This window comes from Cygnus olor, chromosome 2 (assembly GCF_009769625.2).
Source record: "Cygnus olor isolate bCygOlo1 chromosome 2, bCygOlo1.pri.v2, whole genome shotgun sequence".
Lineage (NCBI taxonomy): Eukaryota > Metazoa > Chordata > Aves > Anseriformes > Anatidae > Cygnus > Cygnus olor.
In genome coordinates this window covers 116,821,917-116,835,889 of record NC_049170.1, presented here as the reverse complement: position 1 = coordinate 116,835,889, position 13,973 = coordinate 116,821,917, and the positions used below count along the sequence as shown (strand labels likewise).

Sequence of the window (13,973 nt, the reverse complement as noted above, 5' to 3'; positions counted from 1 at the left end):
ACTGTGCCTGCCTCTATTAATCCCGAAATTATGATGTTGTGGCAAGAAGTTAGAGATTTCTCAGAAGTAGAAGGCCCCATAGTTGTGCAACACACCACCCAGAAGATCACAAATCATGTGCTCTCCTGAAGCTTCAGTCCAGCAAATAACAAATAGTTGAAAAAACTGTAGGCCAGAAAAGGCAGGGGTCAGGGTTACAGCAATTCACCTGATAATGTGACAGTGAGGTTTTAAGACCAATTTTTCTCATTAATAGTATTGACTTTATTAATTACACATATACATTTAAACTTAGCACCGCTGATCACCAATCACTTAGAGCAACCTAAAAACTAAGCAGACCGCCGCCAGCATCACACAACTTCAAGGTCTTAGTTTACACAGTTCCTCACGGTGGCAAGTTTTGCAGATCAAAACCTAAAAGAAACAGAGTCATCTCAACCTGCTGTACTTCACCACAGCATTTAACAGTTTCAAGTGCAAGAAGATCATCTCAAAAGAGCAAAGGAGGGGAATAGAACAGGGTTCAGCTCCCCCAAGCTGAATTTAAGGAGTTAGAAGTGACAGCTCATCTCTGAGTGATTCTGCAGGACTGAACCCTCTCTCCCATAGTAACCCAACATTTTTCATGACTCTTCAAAGATTGGCTAGAAACAACCTCCTCCACATCTCCATAAGAATTTCACATTTCTACTGTTTGAGCTATTCATATCCTAGCTTTTATGCCTGTAACAACTGAAACAAAATACAACTAGGTATTTTTTCACAGTCCATTTAAAGAAAACAAAACATTAAAAAACTACACACAGTCCATGTTTATTTCTGCCAGGTTTCTGTTTTTCTTGATAATTTTTAGTTGAAGTTACAGAAGAAAATCAAACTTTTTCCCTCCCTTTTTAACACTCCTGCATGTTTAAAAAAGTTAACAGTAATAATACTGCGTAAGGAAAATCAGCATACTTATACAACTGCAATAACCACTGGGAGCACAGTGGGAAGAAGCACAAAGGAACTGATGAAAACCTTATTTTAACCCCAAACTGCGCAGTTTATACATTTTAAAACCATGTTTACATGTTGTCCTTACTGTATATAATAAATGCAGGTTGGGTTGCTTTCCATAAGAAATAGTGAAAAGTCATAAATTTAGTATCAAAAACATGCATTATAACAAGCTATCCCAAGCACTGGTTATTTATGCACTATCATCTTAATACCATCCATTAAGTTACCCATTTATATTAATGCCAAAGCACATAAATAATAGAAGGCTTTTTACATTTATCACTATTTTAAAATGGTAAAGACTGAAAAATTTCATCAACCTATTTGAATATAGGAACGCTACTTGAGAGTTGGAATACACTACGTATTTCATGGAATGAAATTTACTGTACATTTATTTACAGCTGTTTATCAGTTGAGCAGAAGGTACAGATCCTTTTAGTAAAAATTGTTGTAAACAGCACTGACACTAAGGCAATGTAGAAAGTTACTGTTTTAACCATTCAATGGAGTGCTCAAGTCCTACGGAAGCTAAGATCAGCTATTGAAATCTGTTCCTTTGTAGCTTTTAAAGGTATTTTTAAGGCAACTAAAAAGGATAATACACTGTTTCAGGGAATAATGCAAACACCAGAACAGGTTAAAAAAAAAAAAAAAAGGAAATCCTTCTCCCACAAGTCTTTCATTATGTGGTTACCACAGATGCATTAACAACAGTTTTAAAGTTTTTTATTTACTTTTAATTATGAAAGACCACAGGCACTCTTCACATTCTACGAAGTGTGAAATAACACCCCACCTCAAAAATCTTCGTAAATTTCACCAAACACAAATTTTGAATATGTTACTTAGAAAAAAATTGTGAGTTTTTAAATTACAGAGTTTACTATTATGGTTGATCAACTCTGATATGACATACTTTTTCCTTTAGGTATCCGCTACACAGTACCAGACATTTAGGAGAAGCATGAATTATGCATTTATTCCAGAACAGCTGAGGAGGTTAATTCCTGACTTGGTCCTGCTGCGTGTGCAGCACTCTCAACTTGCTTTCAGGAAGATCAGTGCAATCGAGGCAGTTGGTAGGTGTACACCTTGCAACATTTTATGTACTTCATAATAACAAGGTAAGGCACATTATTTCTAATGTGGATATTTCCATTGGATTGCTCATTATACCTTAAGGTTTACAAAGCATGAATCCGTCTTTTGGATTTATTTTTTTCCCCTGTTTCACAGTGAACTTATTCCTCCCTTGAACAACTAAAACACAAGAACTTCAGCAATGCTTCAGAGCACAAAACTAGTTAAAATCCCAGTTCATGACTACTGGCACGACATGAATCTTCAAATGCAGTTTGAGGAACGTATGCTGTGTTTGGAACTTTTGAGCTTTGTTCCTCACACAACTGGCTTAAAACAGTGCTCTACTCTGTAAGATGCACAAATACAATTTTGAGGAAACAAATAAAAAATCCCACAGGCATTTCCTAAGGACAGCAAATATAAATCCTGACCAAAGAACACAACACAAATTAAGGCGAGGAAATTTATAATTCTGGTATATAAATTAAATTACCAAAAAGAAATATAACATGATAAAACAATTGCTGCGCAGATGCCGATCAGACATGGATACTTGTAAAACGATCCAACCTTTCCGGAGGAGAGGAAGCAGTTATGCTTTAAAATACAAGCAATGAAACAGTTTGGGGGAGGCTCTCAACTTCATGCAGTAGCCAAAGACATTTTAAAAGTCCACAATCGGTTACATATAGTCTTTTACCAGTGTGAGCAAAATGGAAAAACCAAAACACTTAAAACAACTGCAGGATTTTTTTTTTTTTTTTACAGTCATCCTTTACATTACATACCCTGATGTCAGCTCTCTCCACCATTACTTTTACGTATGTATGCAACATGCACCCGCTTACACGTGGATATGCAGATTTGAACAGATACAAACACTCAAAGTACAGACAAAGGTGAATAACTGTTGCGGGATCATCTCCTACCACACATGACCAAGCAAACAACCAGCCCCTTTTCACACTCCGTGAATAAGTCAGTCTCTTGAATCATGTTACCAGGCATGTAACAGTCCACAAGTGTTTCTCGTTCTCTGATGTTTATGCTATTATTTTCCAAAAAATTCACATCTCAGGACTGCATGGTTCCATTATTTTAATTAAATATAGATTAGCACTGTTAGTGTAAGAAAGATTTAATGGCATCAAGATATTTCAAATGAAAAATCACGAAAATGTTGCAATGCACTTCAGCCATACCGTCACAAATGATATGTCATATAAATACAGACAAGAGGTAGCTGGCAGCTACAGTTCCACCAGTTGTAGAAGTGCCAAATTTGTCAAAAAAGGCATAAACGGACAAATATTAATTAAATCTCTCAACTGGAAAAAAAAAAAGGACACCTAGTTTATTGCTTTTAGAGGTTCTTTACATGAGAAATAAGCAAAGGCATATCAAACAAAATTACCTGACTTGATGGCTTTTGATTAAATTCACTTTTTTCAAAAGAACTGCTAATAAAATCTTGAATGCAAATAGTTGACTTGCTCCCAACGTTACATGTTCTCACTGAAATGAACAAACGCGTGCATCTTCCAAGAGGAGAAAAAGAGAGGTCTTATTTCCAAAAGAATAGCATTAGCTTACTTTCTTATGAGAAATCAGTAACAGAACTAAAACCCGAGTTCCCAGCAGACAGAACACATTGAAAAAACAGACCAGGAGTTGCAAGAGAGGCAACAAGCATTCTAGCTAAGAGGACAGTGGCGTAATGGCGGATGATGGATGAAATGCAGATGGAAATACAATGCTCTGTACTGCACATGTAATTTTTATTAAAGCTTCCAGAAGGTTTTTTTTTCCCCCCAAGGAGAGGCAAAAGTGGAACAGACAAGAAAAAAAGAAAGAAACATACAGGAGAAAAAGATGCAAGAGAGCATGAAACAAGGCAGCAACCGCCAAAGCAGGACAGAGAACTAAGTAAGACTTCAGCAATCTGGTCTGAAAACCGCTCAGAGGTCAAGTAAGCCAAGTGAAAGTTGTGCTCATTTCTCTAAAGAATCTGGAGGGGAGGCAAGGAGGGAAAGGTTAGATGAGTTTTTTGGTTTTGTTTTGGGGTGGGGGGGTTGTTTCTTTTTAAATATACAGTGCAAGTTTGTCTAAAGAAGTGGTACTACAGATGATGGAACTTAGTCCTCTGCAGCAAAATACTTTGACCTCTAAAGTAAACTAAGCATACAAAAGTGGTAAGAATAAAAGGTGCACGTAAAACCAGCAGCAATATTATGTTTGTCTTTCCACTACTTCTGCAAGTTACTGTACATATATTACATCACTATTATAGAAATGGCACAGCCTCAGACACTTTCCACATTTTATTTACATTTTAAGACTAACTTTAATCTCAATCACATATCCATACATTTCCTTTGTTTCACTAAAACTTAAATGCATGGTTTATTAGAACAAAGACTGTAAACAAATATTTGCCATGTCCGATACATGTAACACACAGGAGCTGCTTAACAGAAATTAATCCCCCCATTTTATAAATACAGGTATCAAAACAATCCTGAACATACTTTGTGACACTACTAGTAGTCGGCACCCACACCCTTGCAAAATTAAACAAGATGAGCAACGGTATTCACTGTACCTGCTACTTTAAAACAAATTTTAACTGCAGCTCTTTTACTAAGCAAGATGGATAAAGCATGCCATTTATATTTTGCCTTCTCAAGAGATTATTTTCAGAAACATATATTATTCCACAGCAATCTGACACTTTCTGTCATGCTTTCATCTTGTAAAACCTGAATTCCAATTTTAGGCTATTTCAGGCTTATGCTTAAATGACAGTGCCTTGATAAGAGAAAAAAATAATTGTGCTGCCTTTTTCTCCCATAGTGCCTGAAAACATATTGGGCATACATATATTATATATATTCTTACAAATGTCCAGGTCATGTATACCAGCTGAAATTCTTTTAATGTGTGGGTGTTTGCATTGTGAGATTTTAATCAAGACATTAACATGAGTAGAAGGTTGTTGTTTTAAGACAGAAGTTTGAGAATCAGCTAAAATTAATTGTTGTAAGTTTGTCCTTCTGGAGGTTGTGGAAGCTTCATATTTTCTTTGGACATCATTAGACGTCTTAGCTCTTGAAGTACAACTTTAATGCTATAAGAATTTTGCCATTTTGCTAACACTGGTATGCTCCGTGCATCCACCTGGAAAAAGAAGAGGGAGTTGTAAGTTACCATGAAATTAAAAAATCTCTATATAAGTAGCGGCTAATGAACCAACTGTTCTAAGAAAGAATCTAAACATTCCCTGACACTTTCTCTGTGGCATTTATGCCACATGTCCCTATATTCATAATTTATTTTTTTTTTTTTTTTAGGAAAACAAGCATACACCTGCACACAGGTACACATTCTACAGTGACATACATGCAGGTGGACCCCCCCACCTGTGCTGATATGAACGTTAGTGAGAAGGAAAGGGATGGGGTGAGAGGGGAGAGGAAAACAGCAAACAGTTCACTGCTGAACTGGAGGCATATCTTATAAAATTCAGTTTTATCGATTTGTTTCAAGTTACTCGAAAAAAATCACCTTCAGTAAACCATTATATACAGTCGCGTCCTCCTCAGCTCTTTAAAAAAACCTGACACACAGGAACTTGTGGAATACCTCTCTAAAGGAAAATTTCCCTTGCTGCAGGTTTCAGTTTGTGATTTATTCCCCATCAGTATTATGTGGTGCTTCTGACATACCAGGAGTCACCACATATGCCAAGAAATAGCTTAAAAAACTGAAATATTTGATTTATAACATTTAGACATCTCTTAGTTCTTTGCATTCTTCTTACAAAGCATTGTCTCATGGAGCTGTGAAGACCACTGTATTCACTTACCAATTTGAACTGAAAGGGAGGGACATTTCATTTATAAAACCTGTGGGACAATTTACACAACCACAACAGCTCAGCACTTCTCTTCACACAAATAATGTTCTGCCTGGAGTCAGAACTCCTTTTAGCTGCCAACAACTGCGTATCATCAAACCACAGCGTAAAAGCAGTAAGATTACTTAATAATTATTGAAAACATTAATAAGTTAGGAAAGAAAGAGCATCAAAAGGAAATTATCTTATGCATCAAGATCACAGGTTTTGAAACTTAACACTAGTCAGACTGCGCCACTGTTATTCCTGGAGTACTTCCTCTTCTTCTTAAACAAGGGTATTTGGTTTAATGTGGAAGATAAAAGATCAGAGAAAAAAATCTTTAACTGGAAAACAGGTCCTATTTTCCTAAAATGCAGGGTATTAGATAAAAACACCTGTGAGAAAAAGGGAAACTCTGATAAGAGATCGCCTGTGTTACCAAGCAGCAGGTCAAGTAAGGCCTTGTGTAGCCTGAATCTTTGTTGTGAGGTACCAAGATCCTACAGATCTCCTCCTCTACAATCCTTCTAGATACGGTTAAAGCAGAACCCACCAGAGTTTCTGTCCAAACAGCTGGACCCAGTGAACGAGGAACATTAAGTCATTTTAAAAGTTAGAATGGTAGATCTCACACTATTCAAAACAATTCTCCACGCAGAGAATGCAGTGAGAAAAGCACAAGACCACCATTTTTACTCACAAGGGTTCTCCAGAAAGAAAAACACATCACAGTGGTTAAGAATCCTGTTATTAGAGGAACCGAGTGCTCAGATCATAGGTTCACTTTGCATATAGTTGCAGATGTTTAAGTTATCCCCCCCCAACACACATAAACACTCCTTAATACTTCTCTGCAACTAACTTACCATCTTCTTCTATTTAGCAAAACGGGACAAAGTATGAGAGAGCACTCCCTAACTTCTTGCTCTAAGCCAGCAATTTGGCAGACCAGTAATTTAAACAACTTCCATGTTGGTCTGAAGCACAACACTTTCTACTGAAGTAGCTGAGGAGAGATCACGCCACTGACCCACCAAAACAGCAGTAGTCTCCCCAAGGAAATAGAGGGAAAAGAAGCCACAGTATAGGAGGCCAAGGACCAGGTTACAGCTACAACAGAAGATTCCCAGTCAGGAGAAATGTGCCTTTTGGGGGTGCAAGCCCACATGATAATAAACTGAAGACAACCGGTAAGCAAACATGAGCAAGAAGAACAAGGTAGGTTTAAGACTTCAGTAGGTTTGAGAAAGAAAACTAATAATCTGTTCAGAAAGACTGGGTTAGCAAAAAATAGCTGGAAAGGCAGTCGCTCTGGTACTCCACCAGTGAATGTCTGTCTTCAGTCTTGCAGTTCTGCTTCCATACCACCTTTCTTTTCCTTGCTTCTCCTCAACTTTGCTTTTGTAGCCTCTCTCAGGTTTGGAGATCGGCCTCAGTTACAGCACGTAGTGGTCAGTCACCAGCAACGTTTAAACAATGCAATTCTACATAACATATGCTGGTTGTGTTGGAGTATGAGAGCTGATCACTTTGAAGCAAGCTCCTCCAACTTTTCTTTTTTTGGCTGGGAATTTGTAATGGCAAACTCACAGACTGTAAAGGCTGTTTTAACAAAGTTATGAGTGCTTTCTGAGTAAAGACTGCTACGCCATAACATTTTGTTGCTGTTTATCTCAAGTCTCTTTTCGCAAGTCACCAACTTTTTTGATGACATCTTGCAGCGGTGAAGATTTTGGCTCAAGTTCTCTTTTCTGCATTGCAGAATTTATTTCCAATTTAGACAGTGCACAATAAATTCACTTTATGAAGAACAATGCTAAGGGATTTGGAAGGATGACACAAATTATGTTAACGTTCAAATCACACAAAAGCACCTAGGTAATATTCAAGTATGCATCCTGGTACGTAGAGGAAGAAAATTCAAGATCACAAAATCTAATAAAGCTGAAAACTGCAGCCTGAGGACAATTTTATTCTGGGGATATACAACTGTAAATCTTTAAACAAAAGCAAGAGAAACTACATATATTATTTTTTCTAAACTACTGAAATCAAGCCAAGTAATTCTTCAAAATGTTGCAAAATATTGGATGTTCATAATGTTCCCAGCATCTAAGATAACTTTAAGAGGTAGCAAACTGCTTTGTTTACAATAAACACACTCAAAGCAGTAATTGGACAACAGTTTAGCAGTAATTGGACAACAGTTTACAGAATTCTAGTTGATGTAAGACTAAATGAATTTAAAAGAAACAAATATTTCCAGCTGTAAATGCTATTTAAATGAACAGAGATGACTGCAAATCCTGCAGGACACACAGTTAAAGAACACTCTCACAGGTCCAAAAATTAGATATCCTCAAAAGACTATGGGAAAATAAATATCATGCCAGAACACGACCTGTGTTTCGTTAGTACAGAATACAGAAGTTTCCAAGAGAAAAGACTCCACAGCATTAAGAAGAGTAATGTAAGTATAATTTTACAACAGTGACACCATTAGCACAGAAAAGCATTTTGTCCAGCCCTCCATCAGTACTTGGGCTAGCTTTTCTGAACTTGGTAACCCAATTCTGTATACAAACTCAGTAGCTCCATAGGCAAATTGAAAAGCAGAAAACCACAAAGACTAACTTGCATATAAGAAATGAAATTTACCAGGGTGATTCAAAGAACCTAAGTTTAGTCTTTTGATACAAAATACTTGTAAACTACCCCTCTCCTTTTCTGCTCTAAATATATCAAACAGCAGTCTCTGGGATCCATGCTGCTGATGGAAAATTTTACTTACAAGCAAAACTCCCTTCTCAAAATAATCAAAAAGAAGTCAATAAACCTGTAACTGTCTGTAAGGATAAACTCATTACAGATACCTGCACTTTTCATGCAATATGTAAAAAACAGTTTAAGGCTAGCATCTTTAGGCTGAGTTAACTCTAGCACATATCCATCTCTCCCCCCCACCATTGACATCCCAACTCAAAGCAAATTATTACCCTCTAAGCTCATGCTGGGGGCTTTACTTTCCCTCAGGCATTAACTGGCGTACATCTTTTGTGAAGTACACCTTCACAAGGTTACAAATATTTTGAGTAGTACTATAATACCGTTACAACAGAATTTCTGTTGCTGTTTATCTCAGGTTTCTTTTCAGCAAGTTGCCAATATTTTTCATGACATCTATAAGCGATGTGATCAAAAGCGGGCCACGTGTGAAAAAACAGGCTGCAGAAGCACGGACAGCAGAGCTTGTCTGAAGATAAACACTGTCATTTCCAATCATTCAAAGAATGCAGCAAACCGCTTATGATCTATTATACAGAAGAATCAGTGAGAGAGCAGCTTCAAAGAAACCAGGAAATAAAATAGGGAGCAGAAACAAGAACTGTTCCAGAGAAGCTGAGGAATGTTTTAGGAAAAAAAAAAATCTTAGCTTGTGGCTCAGACAATAGAGTAAGTCTCACAAGAGATGGGTTCAAGTTCTGATTTTAACAGACTTCTTCAGAGGTATGGGTCAAGTTATTTTGTCTTCCAGTGTTTTCATCCATTAAGCATCCACACTTCTGTTTTGCTTTCCAGCACTTTGCAGCACATCTAGATACCATACGTGCAAAAAAACTACTGCAAATAGACCTCAATTTTGATCAGAATCACTTTCGTTTCTAAATTACATCTGGTTTTGAAGAAATCTTTCCCTGAAGTTACGTTTAAAAAGAAGCTTCTATGAAAAACTGTTCAAATGGCATGCACACACTATCACCAATACTTAACACTATAAATAAAAGTTCTTACCTAAACCCTGAGTTTTAAAACATATGCTTAGAAGACTGAAAATGAAAACAAAGTAGATCCAAATTCAAGAAACTAGATGAAGAAAATAAAGTTTCTGACTCACTGAGGTAGTCATTCACAAACAGTATTCAAATAAACAAACAAAATTACAACAACAAAGTAAAAAAAAACCTAGGGTTTTCTCTGGAAAACTGAGTGCTGCTCATTCTTATGACCTCTAAAAACAAAGACTAATTCTCTTGCTATGTAAAATACGTTAATATTTTATTGCACTAATTCAGCATGTGAATTTCACCAGTAGATAGCATTTATTAAACAAGTGATTCTAAAGCAGGTTGCACACTTCTATTAGTGCCTTTATTTTCAGTTAAATTAAAATACAGCCATGTTTACAAAACACCTCGTGTGGAGGACTGCAGACTGCGTCTGTATACAGCTAATTCTAAGAACGCACATTTTTACCCCCTTGTTTATTCTACCCCTAGTTTACACAGAATCACAGAATGGTTAAGGCTGGAAGGGGCCTCTGAAGGCCACGTGGTCCAAGCCCCCTGCTCCAGCAGGGCCACCCAGAACAGGCTGCCCAGGCCCACATCCAGGCAGCTTTTGAAGATCTCCACAAGGAGGGAGTCTACAACCTCTCCGGTGCCACTGCTCCATCACCCACACAGTAAAATGCTTCCTGATCTTTAGTCAGAACCTCTTATTCTTACTCTTAACCTTTCCATTAGAAATTAATCTGTTCTGCACAAGCTGACTATCTGTATGTCTTGTATGTCCATTATGTATAACGTATCTGGAGCTAAGACTTCTCTTCTCTATCCGCACAGAAGCCACAGATAAGTCACTCATCCAAAAATAAAAAAGTGGGTTGAGCAAAGACAAAAACTCAGTTCTTCATCAGAATTCCAGTTCCATGCTCCCATCTGTAAAACGTATCCCCAGTTTATCTGACAGACGGGTTTGGCATAACTCTAGAGAGCACAACAGCAAAATACGTTTAAACCCAAGAAACCAGGACAAGCGGTACATTAGAAATTACATAATGAATGAGTTTTAAGTTCATTAATGCTGAAAAATGTTTTCATTAAAAATACAACTTACTCCTACTGAAATGCTAAAATATGTAGAGTTATGCATTTGCATAGCAAATCCTTCCTAAGTTATAGTAGTTTATAAAACTATTGGGGGAAAACTGAATGAAGTTTTGGTGTAAACTTAAAAATGTATTGGAATCAAATTTTCCTGTACAAATGGCTGAATCTTAACAGCACTTTTATAACCACCAGCTGAATTTCCAGTCACAGTGTTCAGCCCATTCCCCAGCAGGCTGAGGGAGTCTAGACTTCCCCAAACACAAGCTCCAAGCAGACTGACTCAGTAAGCATAAGCTTTCAGCCTCTGCAGGTCTGAGATTTGGCTTCTGGAAACCAGTATCTATATTCTCAAGCATGAACAGATGGATTAATGACAGCACACTTCTACACTGATACAGAACAATACATGTTACTAGGGGGACGTACAAAAGTAGTATTATAAACATACCAAAAGCTCTACTGCATGCCAGATTAGCAGCTTTGGCTGATCACAATCTCTTAATAAACAAAGATACTTAGACTACAAGCTACAGCTGGAATAAACAGCATCAGCTGGTTTGCAGATACCAATTTTAATAAGATCTCCAGGTAGAGGGAATTTGTTGGCTATGCAAGAAATACTTTCAAATCAATTTTAAACTATTTCTGAGATGTTGGTCTAGTGGCTTTGGATAACTATCAGTACACCATCTTAACATGTACAAGAGCTCAAACACATCCCAAAGAATGTAATTTATTGCAAATGGATCTTCACTATGAAAGTGATTACCACCTATATTAAAAGGCCTTAAAACTGAAGTTTAAAATCATCTCAGATTTGAATAAATCCAGTACAAACAAAACAGGAGTATAAATACATCCGTTCACTACAAGGGAATTACTACATCCAGATTTGAGTCTCAGGCAGAATAATTTCCATTTTAATTAATGGAAACACCAGATAAAGTTGGAATAATGAAACGAACTTAATGACTAAATAAATAATGGTCTTGAGCAATATAGTAGTCTGGTTAGGACATGAATCTAATACCCTTGTTTTGTAAGAGTAATACATGGAAAATACCTACACATGGCTTAAACATTTTTTTTTCCTGTGCAAAACTTAAATCTTAATTTTTATTTAGAAGAGACGACTGTTTCAATACTATAAATAATGGTTCTCATTGCTAAGCCACTGAGAGCCACTAACATATTGTAAATACCTAAAGATATGAATGTGTGCAGTAGGCAAACAAATATTTATTTAAACCAAGAACTTTATATTGTGATATTTAAATATGAAATCTCCTTCCAACATTGTATACTCCTCACCTTTGTTTTTCATTGAAATAGTTTATATTACAGATTAACAATGTGGTTGGTCTTACCATTTCAACTTACCATTCCATTGGAATTATTTATTCCATTCATATTAATTTTAGTTACAAATCTAACTGTAGGAGGTGCTTCTGGATATTTAGGTCCACACTCTACTTTCAGACTGTATATTCTGTTTTCATAGTTTGTCTAGAAAGCAAAAAGACAGACTAATGCATCTCTCTGAAAGCTCAGTATTAAAAAAAATAACACAAAGCAAAGGCAAGAGGATTAAAGATGAAGAAATATGAAGTTATAAGTCTGTTAATATTACGTACCAGTTGATGGTCTTGGATTACTGACAGACTGTTTTGGTTATATTGATTACCTGAGGAATATGTATAAATTATACTACTAATTGACTGTCCGTACAAAAGTTCTTAACAAAATACATTTTTTTTAAAATTCACATTTACTCTTATCCCTCCTAGACATCTGCATTCCCAAATCACTTTTGGCACAGTAGGGGGCTGACAATAATCTTCAGGAAAATTACCTCATTCCCCACAAAAAAAAAATACCTAACACACACAAAAAAAAAGGAAACAAAGACAAAGAAGCAAATAACCAAACCAAGAACATTATTAAAACAGTTCTGTAAGAACATTATTCTAGAAGTAATTAACGCTCCACTCCAGAAGATATCCAAGACTTCCATAGCTGAGGATTGATAAGCAAGGAGAGGAATCATTTAACACACGGTTATCCAAAGCATTTATGAATTTGGACAGTACAGTTAAGTGACAGCTAGTTAGCAGAAGATTATTTTTTACCTGCTTCTAAGTGCAAATATATCTTGAGAAAGTCCAATTGGAAATGAATCCAGGTGTTTTGTTTTTTTGTTTTTTAAAATCTTGTCAAGTAGGATGTGAATGACAGGAAGTGTCAGTGACTCTGCTGGTCACTGATGCCTCTGTGCTACAGAAGGAATATAAACCCAGCTTCTACACCTGCCTTTCCATTGGCACAGCACTTACAGCTAACATGAACCAAGAGTAGAAAGATGCCTCAAGATTTCCAAAAGGTACCATTTTAAGCTGTTCATCAGCCAGCTGTCACTCTCTCCAAGTAGAAGAATCAACCACACAGTCAAATTATCAAATGGCTCTCCACTCTACAGTCAATCAAATGGCAGTGTGGAGATCAGGCTACTGAAGCATCCTAACTGTGACCTATAATTTCAAGAAGCCACAAAGACTGCGCAGCAACTGGGTCAAAAAGAAACAAAGGTAAGCAAGATACCCTTTTTTAACCAAGAAGGTTTTCTACTATTATTAACCACTAAAAGCTGATGGCCCAACAAAAAATTCTCATTATTCACTCAGACTAAGCAATTTATTTCCCAGAGAGGGATGCTGTCGTTTATAGTGGAAATAGGCCAAAACGTATATACACTGCTCACAACTCTGAAAAATCCTGAGAATGGCACTCACTCACATTCTCTTATTCCTATCCAGGTGGCTTCTCAATTTTGCTGAGTTCCTCCAACCACCATTTTACTGTAAGTCAAGTATGACCTGCTGACCATCCTGACTTGGTCAGCATCTGACCATCCAAGTATGACCATCCTGACCAGCTCCCCAGAAAGCCTAAAAAGCATTTTTTCAGGGTCAGAAAAAGGTTTCCTTTAATCCAAAACAAACCTCTCCTTCCCCCTTCATGTTGGTTCACCCTGCAAATCAAGTAAGAAAAAACGATAAGCAATTGTTTGCACTGCTCTAAAGAAGCCACAAATGTGA

General features: G+C 36.9%; 1 protein-coding gene across 4 annotated transcripts in view; it reads right to left on the bottom strand.

Annotated features, from left to right (window-relative positions):
• Positions 1-4,399: 4,399 nt before the first annotated feature.
• Positions 4,400-13,973, bottom strand: part of UBE2V2 (ubiquitin conjugating enzyme E2 V2) — a 29,115-nt gene continuing 19,541 nt past the window's right edge. For 2 of the 4 annotated variants that reach the window (XM_040550351.1, XM_040550350.1), the window contains exons 3-4: positions 12,259-12,384; positions 4,400-5,268 (exon numbers count right to left, since the gene is read on the bottom strand). In XM_040550351.1, coding sequence (XP_040406285.1) covers positions 5,122-5,268; positions 12,259-12,384 — 273 coding nt within the window. In that variant the 3' untranslated portion in view covers positions 4,400-5,121. The remainder of the gene's footprint in view (positions 5,269-12,258; positions 12,385-13,973) is intronic. The other 2 variants (XM_040550353.1, XM_040550352.1) reach the window with 1 other exon arrangement.